General features: G+C 37.8%; 2 protein-coding genes and 1 long non-coding RNA gene across 3 annotated transcripts in view; 1 reads left to right on the top strand and 2 right to left on the bottom strand.

Moving 5' to 3' along the window:
• Positions 1-25,141, bottom strand: part of LOC143750294 (uncharacterized) — a 411,790-nt gene that overhangs the window by 261,721 nt on the left and 124,928 nt on the right. The gene's annotated exons all lie outside the window — the stretch shown is intronic.
• On the bottom strand, positions 824-2,799 carry cldn23.2 (claudin 23.2). The gene is made up of 2 exons (XM_077243238.1): positions 1,588-2,799; positions 824-1,543 (listed from the first exon to the last, which is right to left on the bottom strand). The coding sequence occupies exon 1, from the start codon at positions 2,732-2,734 to the stop codon at positions 2,015-2,017; it is 720 nt and encodes a 239-aa protein (XP_077099353.1). The 5' UTR covers positions 2,735-2,799; the 3' UTR covers positions 824-1,543; positions 1,588-2,014.
• On the top strand, positions 5,525-12,410 carry parm1 (prostate androgen-regulated mucin-like protein 1). Its single transcript, XM_077243237.1, has 4 exons — positions 5,525-5,687; positions 6,505-7,071; positions 8,257-8,335; positions 8,774-12,410. Exons 1-4 carry the CDS (start codon positions 5,651-5,653, stop codon positions 8,853-8,855), a joined length of 765 nt encoding a protein of 254 aa, XP_077099352.1. The 5' UTR covers positions 5,525-5,650; the 3' UTR covers positions 8,856-12,410.

Below are 25,141 nucleotides of genomic sequence, written 5' to 3'. Positions count from 1 at the left end.
ACTGTTTTCAAGGTTCCTCCTCACCCGCTGTACCTTTCACCCACTCAGATAAGGTCCTTACTGCTGTTCAGTTTCTACTTAAAGACACAAACTGGTACTGAAATAAACTGGCCAAAACTGACCGTCCCTAAGGTCAGAGGTCCTGTCCCATATGTTCCTGAAAAGTCACGCACAAGCACGTACACACATATACTTTTATACATTGAATAGGTTCTTTCTCTTATGATACCTGTTTGGGATCAATGACTATTAAAATTTCCACAACAAAGGCATTGACGCATTCTTACAGACCGACCACAGGCTCAGCTCCGTCCTACTTTCACTCGCTCCTACGAGTCTACATCCCTACCAGAAGCCTACGATCGGTCAATGAGAGACGGCTCGTGGTACCAACTCAGAGAGCCACATAATCACTCTCCAGAACATTCTCATTCACGGTTCCATGCTGGTGGAATGATCTCCCCACCCTCATCCAGAATGCAGAATCCCTGACAGCATTCAAAAGACAACTGAAAACTCATCTCTTCTGTGAGCACTTAACATAGAAAAAAACCACTTTCCTTTTCCTTTAAATCCTCACTTGTCTGGCTTATGCTACTCTCTGAGCAATGCCTGAACTTTGTATTTTGAGAACTACTTGCGTTGTTTTTGCCTCTTCACAATGACTTGACTTATCTTTAATCCTCAGTTGTAAGTCGCTTTGGATAAAAGCGTCTGCTAAATGACTAAATGTAAATTTAATCATGTTTAAGAATAGATTATTAATGGAAATGCAAGAAGAGGATAGTATTTATCATTAGGACGCATGAAGTTGTACCCGACATTGTTTCAAATAAGCAATTTTTAGCTTCATCCTTTATTATATTCATGCAAGTAAATGTATGAGCCACAGCTCTAGACAGTGTTCATCACCATAATACAAATACAGAGAAATAAACAGCCTTCAAGCCTTTGCATTAAAATTTATGGATGGATGTCAATTACAACATTATTGTGCAAAAATAAAAAACTTCCACTAAGATATGTTACATGGTTATGTCTAGAGACATACACTTCTGTACCGTGTGCAGTGCAAATATTAGCTTACTTCAGAAGAATGTGTTTGCTTTTTGCAGTTGCAAACTTAAGAGGTTCCTGATAAGTTACTGTATTTACACATTAGAGCCCAGTGTGCTACAAAAAGACAGTGAAGGTACTGCCATTAAAATTACAAGGGCTTTATATTATAAAGTGCAAAGTATAAAACCAAACTGATGGTGTTAGTACTCTTCGATATAACCTCAAAACCTCACTTCCCTTGACAACATTTATAATGGTAACTATGATTTCTGCCACAGTTGATATGACCTTACACTGATAACATCAATGATAATACAGGTGGTAAAACAGATGGTCACATGATGAATAATTAAAAAAGGCCTTTCCACACGCGTACACACACACGCACACACACAGACACTGTTCAATGTGAACTAAAAACCTAAAATGTAACAAAACATAACCGACAATAAAAATAAAAACTATTTAAACTGTAGGCCCCTTACTTTTCAATAAAAATAAAAACTATTTAAACTGTAGGCCCCTTACTTTTACTGCTTGCTTTAACTGTACATTTTACAGTGACTACTTTTTTTTTTTTTTTTCGGAAAATCATTTTATTTTACAATGCCATTTCAAACTATAAGGCATTTTCTAAATCCATTTTTTTCTCACAAATATTGACCTGTTATAGCTAATAAAAAAATGTCATTCACACAGCTAAAACCAGCCTGAGATGTTTGGCTGGTTTTAGCTGGTCTCCCAGACTGGTTTTAGAGGTGTTTTAGAAACTTTTTTTTGCTGACCACTGACCAGGCTGGGAGACCAGCTAAATACCAGCTTAGCCAGCCTGAGAGACCAGCTTAAACCAGCTGAGACCAGCCTAAGCTGTGTTTTGTTGTTGTTGTTGTTTTGGATGGTTACAGTGGTGTTTGTCGTAAGGGTCTTGCGTTCACAAAGTTAAAAGTTCTGTATTTTACAAATCTGAGTCGTAAGGTCGTGCTTTAGTCGCCGTGTTCACTGGTCTACGGTCCTGTTGCGTCTTCGCTCGTGTGAGGTCCATCTCAGTGTGTTTGGAGTAGTACGGGACACTGCTCCCGCTGATAACACTGGGCACCGGGACTCTGCGCGTGTCTTTCCTCGGCCTCCGTCCGTCACAGCGCCGACACAACCCGATGGACATCACCAAACCCCCGAGCACCTCCATGCACCCGCCGATGAAGCCCAGCACCAGGCAGTATCCCACACGAATGTCGGTGGACGTGGAGAAGATGGAGGTCATGATGTGAGTGTACCACGCCACTGGGATGATGGTGAGGACCCCTGAGATGAAGATGAGGACACCTCCGACGCCCGCGACGGTCCAGTGCGGGTTATCCTTCCAGCACCGAACTCCGACCGACGCCACGCCAAAGGCGATGACATTGAGGATGAGTGACGCCAGCATCAAGCCTCGCGCGATCTGGATGATCTGCGCGCTGAAGTACTGAGTGTCCGGCTGGTTGCACTGAATATCCCGGGTTGATGAGAAAGTCTTGCAGATGTCCCATAATCCTTGCTGGAGGACCAGATCTATGGATTCTCCGGGGATGTTGTTGATCGTGCGCCAGCCTGGTGCCACTGTGCTGACCAGCTCCAGAATCCACCCGCATGGCGCGAGCACCATCCCGAAAATAAAAATCCCAGGCGTTCGCATGACAGATTTGTGAGATCACACACACAAAAAGTAGCCCCTCTTAGAAATCAATTACTTTGTTTCTTGTGTTTAAAAACTATAAGGGCAGTAGAAACTTCTGGTGGGAGGATCCCATTAAATCAGGCTATTGTTGAAAGTCACGTGACTGTCGGTGTCGTCAACATCAAAACTGCTCCAAGTTTCGGCACACCTGTAGGGCCACGCCCACTCGGCATTGCGTCACATGCGATACGAAAAATTGTAGGGGAGACTTTGGTGCTGATGTTGGTGGTCATCTCGAATAAATTATTCGTTAATAAAGTTATACATGTTATAGAAAATTAGAATATGTTGTCAATTTCTTTATTTTTATATGGTAGCCTATATTTTTTTTTCTACTCAACGTTTTAAATGAAACAAGACCCAGAGTATTTAATAGCTATCACAAAACTTTTGTTTCTGAATCTGAATCAACATTCAGCTTTTCAAAAAAACATTTTCATTAGCCTACTCGAAATAAAATAAACACTAATTCAAAATATTAATACAAACTAGCCTAGTACCTAAATGATAAAACAACACTGCTCTGTAAAGAGTTATTGCTGCTTAAAATGCAATAAGTTCTCCATTGTGACCATTTCACAGTGTTGGCACGTTGTATTCTGTACGTGGTATGGTTGTTGCATCATTTTGCATATGTTGAAACTCTCGAAATCATGAAAGCATGTTTGAAACGTCACTCTGAAACAGCTGTTCCCAGAACAAGCGCCTCAATGACACTGCTTTCTGTTTATGGTCTTTGATTAAAAGGTGCATATTAAACTACTAAATGTGCTGACAGAATGAATGTTTTTGATGTACTGTACCCAAAATACCAGCTTAGCACAAGTTGGTTTGCTGCTCTTGGTTTGTTTAAGATAGTTTATCTGGGCTAGTCTAACTGATTAATCTGAAAACCAGTCTAAGCAGTGGAAACCAACTGGCGAGCGTAGACCAGCGACCGCCTTATGCTTCAACAGGTTTTTTATTCTGTTTTATACTATTACTGATAGCATTGATATTACTGATAGCCTACTGTTATCATCGCAATAATTCCATGGTGCATTTGTGAGTTGCAAAACAAAGTCAACATGCCCTTTATTCCTACTGAGTTCCACACCTATATGACTCGCTACACGTATTTTGACAGATCATCATGGAATGTGGTTTGGAATGAGGATAAACCTGACGAAGTCTCACCATATGTAATGATGATATAACAACAACATTTTGTTTCCGCCTGTAGTTTTGCTATACAGTAGGTAGTTCGTGAAATCACCACCAGGTGGCGCAAAGAGACGGTTTGCAACATTGCGCAGTAAGGCTATAATTGTGACGTTTTTACTTGTAAATGAAGATAAAATAATGAAATAAATTACTGGCAATAATAACAATTGTACTATAGTATTATACCATTTAATCTTGGTTAATTGTTTCTCATATAGCCTAAGTGCGCATGTTCCAGCTATTTGACTATTGTTAGTAGATTAGCCTACAGTGATATGGCAGTGCATGAAGTGTGCTTACATTTTACTGCCAGAATATTTTAGATTATTACACGAGGTGTGCATTATTCCATAAAATAAATAAAGTGACAGGAAAGTTGGATTTTTTGGTGGAACAGGAATATAGCCTTTACACGTGGATTTATTTACTTTGGCAATATTATGACCAAATTAGTGTGACCATATATATATATATATATATATATATATATATATATATATATATATATATATATATATATAAGATTTAAAAAAAACTTTGAAACTACATTTAATAGCCTATCTGTCATTTGTACCTAAAGCTATGCATTATCTTACAATAAGCTTAATAATAACTTATTTGAAGGCACAGTGGGGACAAGAAGGATCTGTAATGGCATGCAGTTGCAATTTATGTAAAAATACACCAATGTTTGTGGAATAATATATTAATTAAAAAGCTGAGCATTCACAGTGATTTTTTATTACATTCAGTAATGTATCTCATTCTTCGTCTTTAATATTTGTATGATCATAATGTCATTTTGAAACCTCACATTAACATTAAAGAGTAGCCATAGACTTAATGTCAAACGTCGAGAACAAACAGAAAAACCGGTCTCCTCGCATCCGTTTGTCGGAGACTGTAAAAAAATGTTGCTGCCTCAAATTATAGGCTACAATCAACATGGATGTTTAAGTCATTTCAACTTAAATTACATTAAACTGAATTAAATAAGTTGAATCTTGTATAACTTATTAAAAAAGTTTAAAATTGCTTAACTTTTTTGATGAGTTAAAGCAAAGTAATGTTGTGATAACTTAACAGTGCCTTTAAAGGTAATCGTCTATAGCTGCTGCTATTGTGGTTTTCTATTGGTGGATCTCAAGTGAGTGACAGGTTATTGTCCCGCCCTCTCAGATAAGAGAAGATGTGCTGCAAGAGGGAGGGGGAGTTATTTTGATTAAAGATTAGGAGGCAAATGAATAAAAAAAAAACAGTGTGCATGGATAAACAATCTATGATAAACACTGTGGTATTCCATAAAAAATGTGAATTGATCATTTTGATTTCATGGTGACTAGTGCAGTGAATCTATGATTTGCTTCTACCTAGTGTTGAGTTTTGGTCATTGCACTTCTATGGTCTCCTACGATGAACTGTTTATAATTCGTGCCACATTAGCCTACACTCCGAATACAATATTTGGCTTTTTATATTTTTATCTGGCTAGAAAACACATTTGCCCGCCTGTTTCTTCATGTCATTATTAGACCGGAGGAGTGCACGTGTCCCCTGCGCGCTCACGACCTGTGCGCGTGAATTTCCTTCTTGTCACTCACATGTGTTACAGTGCGATACAGAAACTGTTTAACTGTCACACGCTGCGTTAGAAACGAAAGAGGAAGGAAAATGAAGATGTATTTCTCAACGGTGGTGATATTAGCAGGTATGATTAAAATAGTTACTACTACTCACACATTAAACTGTTTACTCACTGTCATCATTGCCACTTATAAGTTTAAGTTATCAACAATATACGCACGGATTAGTCAAGAATTATTTTACGGTTCTTTACATTTAAATTACATTGCTTTTGTAAGTAATTACACTATATTTACATGTCAGCGACACGTGTAATGGAAATTGTATTATAATATTAGGCTTAACAATTATATATTAGGCTTAACATGTGCCACTTAAAATTACCCTTTGACGTCACTGTACGTGTAGCTCATGTGTGTTTCTTTGGTTTTTATAAGGTGTAATAAAGGTAATGATTTGAATTTAAACGTAATGCGCAACTACTGGACATTAATTAAAGGGAAAGTTCACCCAAAAATGAAGATTTTGTCATTACTACTCACCCCCAAGTTGTTCCAAACCTGTAAGAGTTTCTTTCTAATGTTGAATGAGATATTTTGAAGAATCTTTTCCGTTGTACTACAACAGGTAGCCATTGACTTCCATAGTAGGAAAAAATACCATAGAAGTCAATGGGGTGGGAATGTTTGATTGCCAACATTCTTCAAAATATCTTTTGTGTTCAACAGATTTAACAACTCTAGGGTGAGTAAATTATGACAGAATTTCATTTTTGGGTAAACAATCCCTTTGAAGCAACTCCACGTAAGTGTTTCTTGTTTAGAAGATGTAGCCTAGTTTTGGTGCAAGAGGTGGTTAGTGTTGACATTTTGTATTGTGCGTAAGTTAATGTAGACTTTTTGTGCCTTTTTGGTGGTTTTTCTGTGTGTTGTGCCATTAAGGTTGGATGATATTTGGAGGCAGCACAAGCACAACTGATACAATATCAACATCGACATCAGCAACTACAGCATTAGCAACTACAACATCTCATTCATCGACGTCGACTTCTCCTTCCACAACATCTGCAGATGTCACGACGAGTCAGTCTTCCTCCGCGGTCCTCGTTACACATGAAACAACATCTGGTTTTCCTGAGAATTCCAGCTCGAGCACTACGAACGACTCTACAACAGCTCAGACAACGTCAAATACAACCTCTGACTTTAATACTACCTCCTCAGGAGCTGAGCTCACCAGCGCAGTCAACAATATGACAAACGCATCGACCACAATCTCGAGTTTGGTGACTGACACTCAGACAACATCCTCTTCAGAGAGTTTTACCTCCCAGAAAACAACGGTGGGAAACACAACAGCGGATGTTACTAGTGCAAAAACTACATCTACTACGGTAACTGGGCCTGCAACTAAACCTGTGTTCTCTTCTACTGAAGTAAAAACGAATGAACAAGTACGAATAACTAGTGTTGGACAAGAAAAGAAGGACCCAGAGGCCCTGAGCTCAGGTAAAAGTGCATGTTTTTTTGCAATTTGTGTAAATATTTCATTTTATCACAAAGAATTTTAATACAGTGTTTCAGTTCCTGGTGACCAATTTATCTAAAAGTGTTGTTTTCTGACCTTCTGCTCCAGATCTTAAGTAGGTCAAGGGTGTATTTTGTTTCCTTATTACACTTTATCTCTAGTCTTCTATATGGTTTTCAAAAACCAGATGAGTTCAGCTAAATGTAAACTAATTTATTGAGGTTATTGACTAAAGTGACCCTAAAAGATGAGATTTTAGTATGAAATTTAAGAAAGTAAGATGACTTTCTCAAGATATTATCATTTTTTTTCCTTAAGCGTGTAATTAAACTATATTGCGAGATACTACAATTCTTGGATATTCATCAAGGAAGGTCACAAACAGGTTTGTGTTTTTAGCAACTGGATTTATTATTTTGTACACATCCAAACCACTGATTCCCAAACCCTTTAAGAGTGTCCCAATTGAACTTGTTGAACTTTTAACAGTTACCTAGCCTTTTCCCGTGAAGGTTATATTATTCCTTACCCTTTTTATAGCATCTATGTAGGTGTTATTTATACTTTATAGTCAAACTGTGGCATTTTGGAAACTTCAGCCAGACTTAAAACTTTCTGAATGACATTGCACTAAACAAGTGTCAAACAAACAAATCATGTGTCTTCTGCAAACAAATGCTTCTAGAGCTTTTCTCAGAACATTTTAGCTCAATGACTTTTAGCTTGAGTGGATGTCTGAAGTCAGTTCTCCTCAAATTCACACATACTGTAGCAGAGGAACCACAGGTGTAGTTCAGCACGGGAACTATGGACATGATCCACTTGCGTGTGTGACAACCACAAAGTGGAACAATACTTTCTGTCTTCATTTTGAACACAATTAAGTTTAGTTCTGTAATTTCAAAGTCAAATGGCGAAAATATCTAAATTGGTTCCAGGGAAACTGTTTGCTAAAAGAAAGAGTGTAAGAAAATTACAGTCAGCTGCAGTTTGATTTGTCTTTTCGGTATACGTTTTGTACCCGATTTTTATGTTTTGCTTGATTTGAATTATAAATTATTCAAACAATATAGTAATTATTCTTAAAATTTTTAAAATAGGTTTCATGACTGACTGTGTGTCATAAATTATTGAGCAAACTGAATATTTTCCTCATTCCTTTTTAGGGAGTGTCGCTGCCATTGTAATTAGCTTCCTTGCCATTGTATTAATCTTACTTGGTGGGGCGTACTACTTCAAAATACGGTGAGTCAAGCTCCGTTATTTGTTGATATCTTCCTTTATTTTTCTGCCAAAGCATTTTAGGGTGAATCCCACAGAGCATTATACTTAAATTGCTAAGTATTTATACATACATCATGGTAGCATTTATTGTAGTGAGTTTAACATTTGCTGATTGTATTAAAAAATTATGAATGAAACAACATTTTGCATTATAGTAGTTGGGCTGGAATGTGCATAAATTGAATGAATTTTCTTTTCTTTATTTTTATCTAAAATATATGCTATTTTTTTCATGCAAAATATAACTTAAAATTAAATTTAAATTTTGGGGTCATTATTAAGAGTTCAACCCTTTAATTTTAAATCCAGTAATAGGCGATGAAGTAAATTCACATTTTATTTTCACAATTATTGCTAAATGAAATGTCACTGGCCTTATGATTTGTTTGTGTGTTGCAGACGTTCTTCTTATGGGCGTCTTTTGAATGACACTGATCACAGCACTGTGGGGAATTTTCTCAACCCAATGTTTGATGGATAAAAAGAGAAGTGTTCATGAAGAAACATTCATTTCTGAGAAATAACCTACACACATTTATTTAGCAATGAATATGGTTGCAGAAGTTTCTGTATTTTGGCCTCAAAATTGCCACTTCAGTCTAAGTATAGATCATACGCTGACCAGAATCAAGAAGTTTTTAGAATGTACACTTTTAAAGTCGTAGTTCACCCGAAAATTAAAATGATGTCATGATTTACTCACCCTCAAGTTTTTGAGGAAGATGAAGATGATTAAATAATATGGGTAATTTGCAATTGATGCACCCCATTGAGTATTTTTTTCCCCATACTATGGAAGTCAAAGGGGTCCATCAACTGTTTGGCCACCCATATTCTTTAAAATATATTTTTTGTGTTCAGCAGAAGAAAGAAATTCATACAGATTTGGAACAACACGAGGGTGGGTAAAATATGGCAGAATATACAGTTTTTGGGTGAACTATCCTTTTAAAAATTAAGGTTCCAAAGGGGGTTCTCACAGAGCCAGTTTTGGTTCCCCAGAGAAGCTTTCAGTGAACAGTTCTTAAGGGTGTGTTCACACTTGGCATGTTTGGTTCCGTTAAAACGAACTCTGGTGCGATTGCTCTGTTAGTGTTGTTCATTTGAATAAGTGTGAACGCTGCCATATAAACCCTGGTGCACCAAACAACCGGAAAATATGGGTCTCGCTCCGCTTCCAAACAAACTCTGCTGCGGTTCGACTGAAATATGAACACAACACGGACCAAAGACGTGTAAACGAACCAAAAACAGGACATGATGTCACAAGATGCGACCCAAAAAGGACAGAAGGCTCAAGTATACCTGTTTCTTCTCATCATTGTCGTGAAGTTGCCCATCACATTTCAGTAGCCTAACTTACAGGCGTCAGAACCGCGTCTCCCTGCAGCAGATCTCGGTTTGTGTGACGGAGGGATTCCTGACGCAGTTTTGACATTTTTACAAATTGTATAAGCTTTTCACGAGTTCTCAGCTGCTCAAAATATCCTCATATAGCCACACACATACAGCGAGCGCATTTATCCCAGAACACAGCATTGTTTTTGATGTTCCGACGCGAAATACAGTATACGCAGGGGTTAAAGTGGGCCGGAACTGTCCGGCACCTCAAATAAATTATTAAATAAATAGATTTATTAATCTCAACGAATCTCGCTGGTCCCGAGATGGACCGACTGGCCGACCAACCACCCTTCCTCCCCGCTGAACGCGAGTGATTATAAATGCGTGAAATTCACTCACGGTGGTTGAGCGCGGTAAAGTTAGCAAAGTTAGTTTTAGGTTCGATATTTCACCGGACATTTGTTTTCCCATGCCACTGTTATATAGGGTCGGGAGTCTTACAAAGAAATCAACAGCAGGATTAGTTTTAACATTATGTAACCATTATCGACATTAAATAGGCTATTCGTTCAAAACCACTGTGCATTAATACTGCATATTTATACCTGAGAACGCTTTGACGCGTTTCCACAATGCATGCCTAAGGGAACGTTTAATTGCCAATTCAACCAACTGAGTTAAACGTAGCCTATAATTTGTATCATTTAAAATTACTTTTCAAATTCCAAAGCTTGTAGAAAGTTCCTATTGGCAATGCTGATCTGGTAGCCTCGAATAAATTAACTCATCTAAAAAAATGATTCATAAAACTCATCAGTTGAGCCTGTTTACTTTCTTCACTGACAGACAAAAATGAAAAGACTATCTCAGTCAAAATTCAGCTTTAGGAGGGGAAGAAATACGGCAGGATAAGGAGACTGAGAGAAAAAGAAAGATTAAGATGAGAGAGCAGGTATTGACAAATAATCTAATGCACACTGACATGGTATTAAAGCTATTTATTATCCATTTTCTTGGCCTTCAAAAGTCTTAAATTGCACATATGTAGGTCAGAGAAATCAAAATGTTATCGGGGAGCGTGCCCCCTAACTACCTCACATTTAAATGCACATGGCTATGGGGGGTGGGGGGTAATGTGGGCTGATGTGGCTACAATGCCAGGGCTCAATTTTTGGCCCAGTGTTCAGCAATTTTAACATAGTATCGTCATCATATCAGTGTTGATGGACCAAAATAAAACAATTAAAATATCAAGTAAATTAGTATTGTGATATAGTGCCACAGTGACACTCTTGTCCCAAAAAGTATTGCTACACCACGATACTCAATATGTTGTCCCTCGGTGAGTCATTTTTCCCTGTTGCACCAACACAAAATGTGAGGGTTCCCCCACCTATCAAATCCCACTTTAACCATATGTGTATACGGAATAAAAGCCGCCCAGTCAGGTTGAGAACGTATCCTTATGCCTTTAGGTTCGGTGTTAAAATGCCAATGTGAACGCTAAACGGACCAGAACTAAATGTTTTGGTTTTTTTTTTTTTGGTCCGGACCAAACAAACCAACCGTGAACATCCTAAAAGAACCATGTTTTTTGTCAGTGTGAAAAACATTAAAAAAATCTAAAGAACCTTTTTTCCACTATAAAGAACCTTCTGTGGAATGGAAAGATTCCGTGAACGTTAAACGTTCTACATGGAACCATCAATACCAATAAGGAACCTTTATTTTTTAATAGTGGCGAGACTTTCTGTAAGTATTATTATGAAGACTTGAAATAGAAATTGTTAAGTGATTTCCTAGAAATTTATGTTTTCTTTTTTTTTTTTTTCGTTTATGAAATGTATCGTCTAATTGTGCTGGGTATATATTTTCTGACTAATTAGTTTGCTCTGATTATGTGCGCAAACTGTACCTCTCATGATCCTATTTTTCAGTGTAAATAAACCTCATTAATAACATTAGCCATAATGTTTTTTAAATCCGAGCCTCGTATATCAAACCATCCACTTGTGTTCATTGTTGGTCTCTGAGAGTGACCTTATCATGTAGAATAATTACAGCTGTGGCCTCCAGTATTCATCTGAAGACCGTTGAACATTTCTGTAGCTTTAACAATAACAGATTTTTCCCCCTTGTCAGTGTAATGGCAGGGATCTACGTTCAGCGTGCAATTAAGCATTTAAACAGTCACGACTGTTATTAGAGACTTAAAAATAAGCCATCGAGCAGATGCAGGCACATTCATTATCTGCTGTTCTGGTCTGTTTGAGGTCGGGTTCAGTAAGAAGTGCTGCATTTATTTTTTATTTTTTTTTGCATCCATGAATTTCTTTTTGAATGTTTAAAACCACTCTTGTTGTTTCCCGCCCTAGTTTTTTTTTCTCACCTGTTCAACAGCAACCACTGTTTCCTGTTTTTGCAAAAGCACTAGTTTCTAGAATGGCACAAACCATAGCAGCTTTGTCTAAATCACTGTTCTTGAGCAGAAGCGACTGATTGTACTGTAAAACTGTCAATGTGTATGAAAAAATTATCATATTAAACTTCATTAATATATATAAAGTTATATTTAATATGATCGATTTTTTTTGGCGGATGTCATGAATACTTTATTCAACAGAATTCGTGTTTAAAATCAAATGATTTCATGTTATATACTTTTTTCTGTGATTAAAATTTCATGTTGCTATCCATGAATGTGGTGCACTTTTTTAAGTATTAGAGGCACAAGTCTGGGGTTTTTTTTTGTCGTTAGACATATAGATATGTTTTATAAATCTAAGTTATCTAACATATATAATATCTAACATAAAAATGAACTTGGGATCATGGTTTTGGATCATGGATCAATGTCCTAAACGGAATGAAAAACAAAACAGATAAAATGTAGTTTGTCCTCCTGAGGTTTCTGAAGATCCTGATTTCACAGACCATTTGCTGCAAAAAAAGGATGAACTACTCCCTATTTTGTTCTAAGAAAATTGAGAGTTTCAAGTAGCATTTCTATGCTAAGGCCATGCAGTTCATACCCTCTGAAATATGTCTGTGACCTCGATTATCAGAAACCTGACCTCATTTTACTGGAGGATAAACAATCATTGTGTACTGAACTCACATTCACACATTAAACAAATAACATTCAAATAACTGATTCAAAATCTGAAGAAATTAAAACCTACTTCAAATCTGGCAGACCTAAGCACTGTTTGTTTTTGACTGCACCTTGCACATAAAGCATTATAAAATCGATTCCAGCTGATAAATGGAGATGAAATTAAAAACTTTCCCTCTTTCAGATCAATCTAGCATTTTTAACATTATAAGCCAAATCTCATTTGAACCTAATTTCCCCTTCATTTCAGCAATCTGTTGAGATGAGCAGAGTTTGCTCTCATGCTGTTCTCATTCAGCTGTACAGTGTTTGTGTGATGCTCACGAAGTGTTGTGTTTTTCAGTGTGCTCTTGTAATAGGCTGTAATGAGTGGCCCTGTCATTAACACACAGCTGAGAGCTGATTCCTGTGATGATTGAATGTCAAACTGTGCTCGCAAAGCTCCAGCATTCTCTCTACTTCAACACCTCTTAACATTGAGTTTATTTTAGCCTTTACAATGCCTTGTAATACTATTATTATATTACTGACCAAACCATATCTCCAACAACACAATCTCCTCTATTTAGTTGGCACTTTTTATTGATTTATTTATTGAATATAGTACAGAAGGAACAATAATTTCACTACAATGTTATTTTACAACAGTACTGGCCCCAGCACCGAGCCCCGAGGTACACCACAAGCGATTAATGAAGCTCATTTCTTTCCAGATTGTTTTATAATATTTTAGTTGCGGGAGTTCTTTTTTGCTTTAATATAAAATGAGTAGTCCTCATTTCAACTGGTTTTACTGTTTTAACCCTGACCAAACCATATATCCAAACAAACCTAATCTCCTCTATTTAGTTGGCACTATCATTTATTTATTAAGTATAATCTTTATTTGTTTGTTTATTTATTTCATGAATATAATACAGAAGCAACAATAAAATTCACTACAGTCAGTGCAATGTTACATATTTTATTGTGTAAAACAATTTTACAAGTATGGACAAAATAATTGGACGAAGTGGACTCTTGATCATGTGATATAGCTTAATTAAGCCTTTTTAGATAACAAAGTAAATTGGAAACAGATCACATTATTGCACACTTAAGGTATATTTATTTAAGAATTGAATGAAGGACATTTTTTTGTCGAGCATCAGCCTGAAATATACTTAATGAAAAGATTTCACCTGTGCCATCTGCCATTGAAGCTGTTGAAGTAATGATTCAGGCAGAAGATATTCCTGGTGATGGGGTCGGTCTGAGTAAGTGGAGAACCAATGAGCTGCTGACCCTAGATCAGTAAACACAGTGTTCACAGAAAGATGGAGACTTGTAAAAACATTGTCTTGGGATGTTGTTATGCAGGAATGATTTTCTCACATCGTCAGTGACTTGTTCTGTATCTCTGCCTGCTTATTGCTCCACCTGTATCAAAACAGAAAACGCTGTTCAGAATGATTTTATTTTAATTATTGCTTAATCTATTTAACATTGATTTTTTAGTGGAACTTATTTAATCACTGAGACAAAGACCCAGGATAGACAACACTACAATGACTGTCTTCATCTTTAAGTTTTACCCTAAAATGCACAAAACACTTTTAAAGCTTCAAAACACTTTTTACATAAAGCAGATTAAAAAATAAAGAAATTAAAAATAATTGTAATAATAACAACAAAAATAGGTATTATAATAAATGTGTTTGCAAAGTGCTTCACAAAGCATAAAGAAAATATTTTTAAAAAGAATTAAAAATAGATTAAAAAATTGAAAGTAAAAAGGCAGACCATACATTCATAGTTGAAAATAGACTATTCTGAAATAAAATCAGCAGGATGTAACGTCACCAGCTGGAGTGCCCTTGAGAGCCACCAGAGGGCACTCCACATCAGACATTGTCATTCCCTCATGAACTACATCTCCCATAACTCACTGCCCGGACTCTTCATCCATGATCACATTAATCACCTGTGTCTCATTATCTTGTTTAGCTCACCCCATATAAGCATGGTTTTCTCATTCATTATCTCATTCAAGTCTTTTAGTGTTACACTGCAATTCCGAGCATTCTCTCTGGTTTCATGTCGCTTGGTTTTGGATTTCTTACCTGTTCTGTGGATTATTCTTTTGCTCGTGTTCTCTGCCTTGTTGTGTTTGTTTGTTTGTATGGACTGCCTGCCTGTGTTTGACCTTGCCTGTACTTTGGATTACGTCTTTGGATTACCCTGTTCAATAAATACTTCATTTGTATCCTGTCTCTGAGCAGTTTGTGACACAGGGCAATAGTTTGGCAGATTGGCAGGAAGTCATGTGCCGACCTCAAAGACTACTTCCTTACTCAGAGCTGCAATTTGTCAAAAAAGAAAGACCCCAAAATTGTTAACCATTTGACCTAAAGTTTTCCAAAAGTATAACTGAATATATTTTTATCACTTTAATGATAAAAAAAATCTGTTTTATCTGCATTTTGGTGAAGAAAGTGGTATCTGTGAAAACTGCACTGGATCCAGCACTGAGCCCTGAGGCACACCACAATTGATTCATTTTTATTTTTGTTAAAGTTTGTAAAAAGTTATTTTTTTTTAAATTATTAATTTTGTAATATGTCTATTTTTTTTACTAATTTGTATTATAGGCTCAGTTCTTTTAGTACATCAAGTTAAACTAAATGGAGAAGAGCTTTAAATGTGTACTTGTGCATTTGCTGCTCAAATTAAGGCCATCTAAACCTTATATCATGCATGCCTGATAAACCAGTCACTGAGTGTTTAAAGTTTATAGATTCAGTTCTTATCTGAATGTCAGTCATAATAAATTATAGTCCTTTGCAGATGTCATGTACCGTATGCATCAAAGTTACAAAGTCCTGAATACATGACTGTTGAACAGGAATGCATGCAAAAGAATTGTAAACTTACCATAAAGTGAGAAACAATCAGTTCTGCTTTATTGTTGCAATAGATACATTTAAATACCTTACGGGTAGTAATCAAAAATCTGTCCAATGAGACTTTATCACACATGTAACCACAGTGAAGTTATAGCAGAACTAAATAAATTAAAACATCAATTCATTAGGTCTTGAATATTCTACAGTCAAACCAATCAAACCAAATTCAGACATAGTTCAGATAATATCATATTATCCAGAATCAGATAAGTAAAAATTGTTAATAAAATGAATTCCTGAAGTTTATAGTAAAAGGAATTTTACATATGTTTCAGAGTAATAATATTGTAACCACATCTTGTCAAGTCTAGACATCATCATGGTCTTGTTTATGTCTCCATAAACTGCAGGTATATTTGTCAAGACTTTCCTCAGTAATTATGGAAAATGTTGTACGGTAACTACTGCATCTTTGCATTCCAAAGGTCCTATGTCGTATAAATCACTTGATGAAAATATACGCTTTTCTTTCACTTTATATTTAGAATAATACATTCAGTATTTTTTATATTGCTGTAAGTTATGAGGTCTATGTAAGAAGGTCTATTCTGAGTGGCTATACGCTAGCATGAGTAGCACCATTTACTTGCAGGGATAAATATTACTTGATTAATTATTCAAATAATAAATCCAAAGTGGCTTACTATACTTACACCAAGCCACAAAGTGTATCATGTTTTCACTCTTATTTGTACAATTTCACGAATGTAGAAACATTTATACATTAGCTTTTCATATAGCCTATCCTATGTTAGCACAACAGTCCTGAAATCATTAGTTCAGAAATTATTTATTTTCAAAGATTTAGAATTTTTTTTCATTGATGTGGTAGAGTTTTGAAGGATTGTTTTCTTTCAAAATTTAGGCAATCAAATCATATGGTAACATCTATATTAAGTGTTTGCATTCTAGGCAGAAATAGTACTTGTGAATAAATTGAATAAGTGCATAGTTTAAAAAAAAATCCTATTTCAATGACAGATTTGAACCAGTAGAGGTCAGCATCTCTCTCTCTCTCTCTCTCTCTCTCTCTCTCTCTCTCTTTTCACCTCTGACATCATGGATAATCATATACAATATTCAAATATTCAGCTGTTAACTTGCTAGTTGCATACACACAAAACAGTAGATCACAGACACCAAATTATTTGACATCAGTTAACACAAAATATTCAATCATCAAAAAGACATCTTATCAACATCAAGTCTTGAAGAAGGAAAGTTAATATTTCTAGCCATGATGCTTTTTCCATCTGGGCCAATGGAGGACCAGTGAACTGATGACCCGGATCAGCAAACAAACAGAATAATATTTTTCAGGATTCAGAATTAAAAACATGAAGCCACTATAGGCTGACAAGACTGTATTCAGAAATGATAAAACTTTGCTCAACTCATCTAAGACGGGCTCTTTATCACTCCATCTGTTTGAAGAAGGAGATATTTGGTCAGTATTGTATTTAATTAGTGCTGTCAAATCGATTCATCACAATTGCGTCAAACATTCGCATCATATATATATATATATATGTGTGTGTGTGTGTATGTGTGTGTGTGTGTGTGTGTGTGTGTGTGTGTGTGTGTGTGTGTGTGTGTGTGTGTGTGTGTGTGTGTGTGTGTGTGTGTGTGTGTGTGTGTGTGTGTGTGTGTGTGTGTGTGTGTGTGTGCGTGTGTGCGTGTGTGTATACAGACATGCACACACACAGATAATATATATAAATATAATAATACATACATTATGTAAACAAAAACTTTTATGTTAGATGTGATTAATCGCGATTAATCAATTTGACAGGACAAATTTTAATCAGTGAACAAAACCATTTTAGTGGCACAAACCAGTGACAACACTGCAAACAAATCTTTTCTGGTTTTACCCTAAAAAGGACAAAATGATACACTTGTTTTTATCACACATACAGGGTCAGCTTATCACAAATTTGCATTAAATGTTGTGAACTTACAGTTCCTTTAAGCAATGAATAATCAGGTCTTGTGTAACGCTGCTATTCATGTTTTTATTTGGAAAAAAATACAATTCATTATCAGATCAAACTGTGAGACCACATATTGTGAAATAATCACACACCTATTAAAATTGCAACATCAGCTCATAGGACTTCCCAATAAAAACATAGTATAAAATATGGAATAAACCTCAGACTTTTGACAGACACTTTTACAAATTACTTTAAGGTTTCTATAATGTGGTACATTAGTTATCATTGGATAAAGTTGAGTAACTAACTAAGTATGTTGTTATGTTAATTATGTTTAAATAACATAATGAAAGCCTAATTCATCATTTTAATCATATTTTGTTGATTAAAGACATGATGGCACTGCCCTCGTCTGATTGGTTGGACAAATCGTTGCACTCAAAAGATGCACTCAAAAGATGGTTACTTGTTATTTACTTAATGTTTCCAAAGAAACCAGTACACTACTGTTTATTGTCTTTTACCCTCTTCCATAACTTGGTTTTTCAATTTAGTTAAAGAGGTGAATTATTTTATTCTAATTTCACCAATGCATTTGCTATTTTTTGCATGTAGGCCTACTGTATGTTGACAATGAGTTCAGAAACCTTATATGGGTAAGAAATATAAATTTAAAACTTTCCTCTTTGGATTCAGTCATGATGTCTGTGATGTCTGTTGCTCAAACAGTAGAGCGTTGGTGCTTGCAACACAAAGTTCATGGGTTTGATTCCCAGGGAAAGCAAGAGCTGATAAGAATGTAAATGTGTACCATGTAATGTAAGTTGCTTTGGATAAAAGCTTCTGCTGAATGTAATGTCAAAAACAAACATTTTGAATATAGTCTTTGAGCTATGTTTTCTTCTTGTGTGTGGATATTGATCATATTTGTTTTTGACAATTTAGCATGGACAGGATATGCAACCAAGAGATGTCTCTATGAATGTTGGTGCGAGTATTTTAATTCCTTTATAGCAGATATATTTATTTATCTTTATATCTGGTGTTTGGAGTAATGCATTACAAGTAACATAACATAATCAGATTACTTTTTCAAGTAACTAGTAAATTAACAAATTACTTAATTCATTACATAAATTTACAACAAAATATCTGAGTTTCTTTATTAAATAAGTAACTCTAGTTACTTTGTTTTCCCGTTTATTGACTGACAGCTCTCCTGTCCACATGTTGAGAGAATCAACACATCAATGTGTGTGTGCGCTGTGTAAACACGATGGATATTGTAGTTACTAAATGTAAACATACATTTCACTTGAACAAAAACAGATTCTGTATTCCTCAAAATTAATGAAAACATTGATTTGCATTTGAAAAATGTCTTTACTGTTGACTTTCGATGATCGAGTTCAACCATACTAAGCAAAAAATGACTTTAGATAAACATCATATTTGTGTTTAATTTTTAGTTTTTATTGCTGAAAAGTGTTGAACATTCTTCTCCTGCGTCCTGTTCTTTTGCGCACCAGGTTTGCTTGAGCTGAGCCTCTACTGTACAGCGTGAATTTGCATTTCCTTCGGCCTGGGGCTTATTCATTTCACTGTTGGTGTGAAAGGACCTTTACATTTCCAAAAATAGCCAAAAATATATATTTTTTGTTATTAAAAAACAAACAAGCAAGATGAGAAAAAGTAAAGCAAAAGTAACATATTACCTAGCATATTACCACATTAATAACTAGCAATTAGTTACTTTTTTAGGGAGTAACGCAATATTGTGACACATTACTTTTAAATAATTAGCATGCATGTACTATCAATTTGTGTCCTAATTGACGTACTATACACTATGTATGCACTTATGCACTATGTACTCAATTGTATAGTGTATGAGTTATATAAGATTATTTATTTTGTCATTAAACCTTGAAGTCTGTTAGCCCCTCCTCCGCCGGTAATTAAAGGAATATAGTGTCATGTTGTTGATATGTAATACTGCACATGGAAACGCGGGTGGAATGAGCCACGACAAGGAGATTCTTTCACAAATTTTACTGAAGTTCTTTGGACACAGATGTAAGTTACAGTTCACAGCGCACTCACCAACAGTGTTACATTCATGAACACAGACTTATATCAGGTTTCTGCAGCTGATAGGCGCTACACCTAACCCTAAACCTAACCCTAACCCACTGGATGGCAGTTTTTCCGTCGTGCGATGAGCAAGCGAGCGACCTCTAAGAACAACAACTAACGTTACCAATCTAACTTCATGCTCTATACTAAGGAGTGCGTATCTGAACAAACAATGAGCTACAAGAACACAGTAGGCAGTTAAGGGACTTAAAGGGCCAGGTTACAACACTACCCCCCCTCTTTTAGAAGTATTGAGTCCCTTCAGTACAATAACCCCAAAACAGGAACCAAAACAGTAACTTAAAATTGTAAATGTAATTATGAACAGTAACTACCTTTAGCCTGGAAAAGCCCTCAAAGGTGTTAACCCTGAAATAACAGTCCATAAGTACTTGCACTTAACTGAAGTCTGGAACAGTCATTCTCTTTTCTCATAATCATTGTATCTGGCAGGCTTACAAATTTCTCTTCCTTTGTTGGTCCTCTTGATTGTTTCTTCTTGTCCTAGGTCTAACATAAACCCAAGTTCTCTGTCTTTTTTTCTTCGTCGGCGAGCTGTTGGCTGACGTTTTCTTCCTTTGTCCAGGTTTTCCTTGGGCTCCAGGTCAGAAGATACTGAATCTGTTTCACTACTGTCCTGGGTTACGAGCTGTACAGGTTCAAGCTGAGGTTCTTGAATGATAGGATTATCCGGGGTACCATTGCTTTTTTGCAGAGTCTGGCTTCTTTGGCGCTTCACCCATGCTGGAATCACCTCACAGTCATAAGGTTTGAGACAATCATGATGCATGATTCTCTTGTGTCGTAACCCCTGAACCTCATAAAGTACAGGGCCACGACAGGCAGATATCACAACGGGCCCTTTCCAAGGTGCTAGGAGTTTTGGACTTTGTCCCTTCTTTTTGGTGCTGTCTCTTATATACACAAGATCTCCCACACTATACATCCTCTCTTGAGCCCTGGGATCGTAAGTCTTCTTTTGACGTTGTTCGAAGGTGCTCTCTGGCAGTGTCATGTGCTTCTCTTAAGCCTTTTTCCAAGTTGTACAGGAAGTCTGGAACTCCCAAACTATCTGACCTCTGCTCTGCTATGCCAAACCACAGATCTTGAGGTTGGTAGACTTCCCTTCCGAGCATCAGCCTATTTGGTGTGAATCCGGTAACTGCATGCTGGGAGCTACGATACGCTGATGAAAGGAGGGGAAGATACACATCCCAGTTTTTCTGATCCTGGTTCACATAGCAGCGGATCATCTGCAGGAGTGTATGGTTGAACCGCTCAACTTGCCCATTTGAGGCAGGGTGGTAAGGGGTCGTCCTTGTTTTTGAGATCTGCAAGAGACTAAAAACATTCTTGAATAGTGTACTTTCAAAGTTGCGACCCTGGTCTGTGTGCAGTTCAAGTTGTGCACCAAACCGGTAAATGAATTCGTAAACTAGTGTCCTAGATGTAGTTTCTGCCCCTTGGTCTGGAACCGGAAATGCTTCCACCCATCGAGTGAATTGATCAATGATGATGAGGACATATTTGTTTCCAGAACTGGACACAGGAAATGGACACAGTATATCTAGATGGATCCGATCCATTTGGGCCCGGGCTTGGTAATTTTGAAGTTTGGCTCTCTTAGTAGGTCCTGCAACTTTGCAAGCATTGCAGTGTTGGTAACGTTGTATGTACAAAAGTACATCTCCACCCATGCCATACCAGTGAAAACCCTGACAGACTCGCTCTAACGTCTTGCCTTCCCCCAAATGGGGTGGTGATGGCGCAGTGGATAAGACGCATGCCTTTGGTGTGAGAGACCGGGGTTCGAATCCACTGTGAGACACCAATGTGTCCCTGAGCAAGACACTTAACCCCTAGTTGCTCCAGAGGCGTGCGACCTCTGAAATATATATAGCAATTGTAAGTCGCTTTGGATAAAAAGCGTCAGCTAAATGTAAATGTAAATGACCAGACTGGGGTGGGTTATGGCAGGCTTGCAACACTTCTGTTTGCATTGAAGCTGGTACTAGTAGCAGCAAGGAAGGGCTGAGTCCCCCAGGCCTTTCCCAATGGTAGAAGAGAACACCTTGATGTGATTGGACTTGCGGCCAACACAGCCAGTATTTCCTCACTGCTAGACTTTTCAATGCTACCTGCTCTTTTGTTGGAAGGGTTTCACTCTCCTTCCACTCATGCAAGATTGAAAGATAAGGATCAGCTTTTTGTTCTTGAGCCAGCTGTTTTTTGGTAATGGTTTCTAACCAGTTAACACGTGGGGCTCCAAGCAACTCTGAAGCTGGCCTGTTCTCTTCACCTGTGCAAATGTCATTGTGTTCCTTTGTTTTACACTAAATGCGCCTACTCAAGGTGCTAGTGGCACAACATCATCGACATCTTCTTTGAACCTCTCCCAACGGTCATGGAGTCTTTGGCAGTGTTGGCAACCTCCACATGGAAAATCTGAAACATCCTTCCCCGCCTGGTAACAGTTACACATATTGTGGATCTCGCCCTCACGTCTTGACATGGCATCAGCATTTGCTGAATGCTGAAAGCGGACACCACCATCCTTTTTACGAACTAGCACCACAGGTGATGCCCACTCTGAGGAGGAAGGTGTAACGACTCATGCTTCCAGCATAGCTTTGAGATGCCTCTCCTCTTCCCCTTGAAACCCAAGGGGAGTCTGTCTTACAGGCTGTCGAACTGACTCAACACATATCCTAGCAGGAACCAGCTCCTCCTCAATTAATACTCTGCCATTAGTGTGGATTGTTTCGTTTGCAGCTTGCAGAAGATCAAGGCCCAGATGAACAGATTCACGTATCAGAGCCACAAAAACATCCCATTCTACACTCCAGGTACCACCTTTTAGTCCACCTTTGGCGCTCATGTCTTTCCCTGATTCTGCATTATAGAGGCATGTCTGTGTTAAAGCCATCTGCTTATTTGAAGGAAACTGGGGTGTGGGGGACTGACTTCTCCAGCTTACTGAGTCTCTTGGAGCAATACTGCGGTTTTGATCGTTACTACTTTGACCGGAGTTGGGTGGCAGGGTTGTCCTTCTTCACCACAGTGATAACACAAACCTGTTCCAACACTGCTGGGACTTGGGGAGTAGGATCTGGTTTCTGCTGCACCACGTTGTGTTGGAGACCGCCCTCGCCTACTATCCTGATTTGCTTCCTCCAGCTTTCTTGGCTCCTTAACCACAGGGTTGTCTAGTTTCGATTGCAGCTGCTCCATCTTTTTCATCAGGAGGTGAAACTGGTCAGCAGTCACGTAGTTCTTACTAATTCTCTCCACTGTCTCTGTTATGGGTGCAGTTTTCTGCGAGAGAAGGGTTAGCTGGTCTGCAGTGACGTAGCTTGGACTCTGCACTCTGCGTGAGGCTGCTGGAGTTTCAATGGACACGTCATCATCATCTGCCCCTGAGATCTGCCTGGCTCTGCTCTTTGAATCAACATCACGCCCCCCATCACGTGGCTCGATAATTGTGCTTGTGGGCCTCTACAAGTCTTTGAGCCTCCACTAATGAATGGGGATCTCTGTTCATTACTTCATAAGCCACCTTTTGGTTATGAAGCCCTTTGAGGAAGAAATCTGTGGCAAGTTGGTCTTGCAGATTGAGGTCCACACCAGAGTAGGCTAAGGTGACTAAGCATTGTACCTCTTCTGTGAACTCTCCTGCCAACTCTATGAACTGGCGGAGTTCTCCAAGCTTCCTTCTAATTGTGGTTGGTCTCGTTGACCAAATCGTTGAGTTAGCTGCTCTTTTAGAAGAGTGTAGTCCTCTCAAATATGCTCTGGAAGTGAACAGACGTACTTAATTGCTGCCTCCATCAGGCTTTCATGTAGTCCACCCTGTGGGCTCCACTCCATCCATACTTTCTGGCCTGCCTTTCAAATGGTACTAGAAATGATTCCCAGTCCCCACTAACATCAAAAATAGCGAGCTTTGCTCTGGGATCCTCATGAGAAACGAGTTGGCCTTGATGATGAGAAATGCTGTGTCTTTGTTCAAAAGCGTAGGTAGGTGGCAGTAGCTGAGAGCCACGCTCACTATTTCGTTGCCTAACACCTGTCTCTATGGAGGGGGAAGCTCTGGTAGGGCTTGAAGTACGTGCTCTCTGTTGTATGACTTCCAGCAAAGCAGCAAACGGTCCGCTTGTAATTTTGTGTGACCTCTCTGGATTCTCTAAGGAAAACTGTGAATCACAGTAAGGCATCCGCCTATCTCTGACAGTGGGCTGATGCTTGTTTTAACAGTAAATTATTCTCAAAGAAATCTTCCAGGAGCATTTGATTTTCTTAATGTCTCTGGCAATTTACAGTGTAGTTGAGTCAACGCGGTTCTCATCGGGCACGATGACGTCAGCCAACTCGCGCCTCAGCCCTCAAGTGAAGCGCTAACAAATTAGCATGCCACTGCAGCATCCACTTTTTTTTAAATCGATATCCGATATTCTTCTGGGTTAATTTACGTTGTTTCAAACACATTCCCGCTTCTGACACCAGTTGTCGTGTTGTTGATATGTAATACTGCATATGGAAACGCGGGTGGAATGAGCCACGATAAGGAGATTCTTTCACAAGTTTTACTGAAGTTCTTCGGACACAGATATGCATTTCTTTCTTCTGCTAACACAAAGGAAGATAATTATTTTGAAGAATGTTAGTAACCAGAAAGTTGATGGACCCCATTGACTTCCATAGTAGGAAAAAAAATACTATGGAAGTCAATGGGGTCCATCAACTGTTTAATTACTGAAATTCTTAAAAATATCTTTTGTGTTCAGCAGTCAGCAGTTCAACTGTCATTAAAGTATTAGTAAACTATATGATAACTCTTTATTGTGATGCTCCTCAACAGACATTATATTGACTAAGTATACTTGGCAACTACAAGTCAACTTATTCTACAAACCCGAACCCTAACACCTAACCCTAACCTGACAGTCTACTGACAGTCTACTAACTGTACGTTCACACCGCCGCCGACTTGAGTGTCAAAGAAGCTCTGGCCGCTCTGTCAAGGACGCTTGTCAAAAAGCACGGGGAAGCTCGTTGGCGCTTTGGACGCTCTGACGTAGCAGGGAGAAGAGAAGTGTCACAACATGACAGCATTTTTATAACCGTTTTGGTCACATTTGGTCGGGGAAAAAAAATTAATTAGCTATTATTATTATTATTATTATTTGCATTAGGCTATTATTTGCATTAGTGCAATTGGTCAAATCGTTGTCACCGTGAGCAAATTAATTGCATTCCCGCTTAAAACGAGTGTATCCCATGCCTCGTT

The sequence above is a fragment of the Siphateles boraxobius genome, unplaced genomic scaffold (genome assembly GCF_051911475.1).
Source record: "Siphateles boraxobius isolate OS27281-9 unplaced genomic scaffold, OSU_SipBor_1 25, whole genome shotgun sequence".
Lineage (NCBI taxonomy): Eukaryota > Metazoa > Chordata > Actinopteri > Cypriniformes > Leuciscidae > Siphateles > Siphateles boraxobius.
This window is presented reverse-complemented; position numbering and strand designations above follow the sequence as displayed.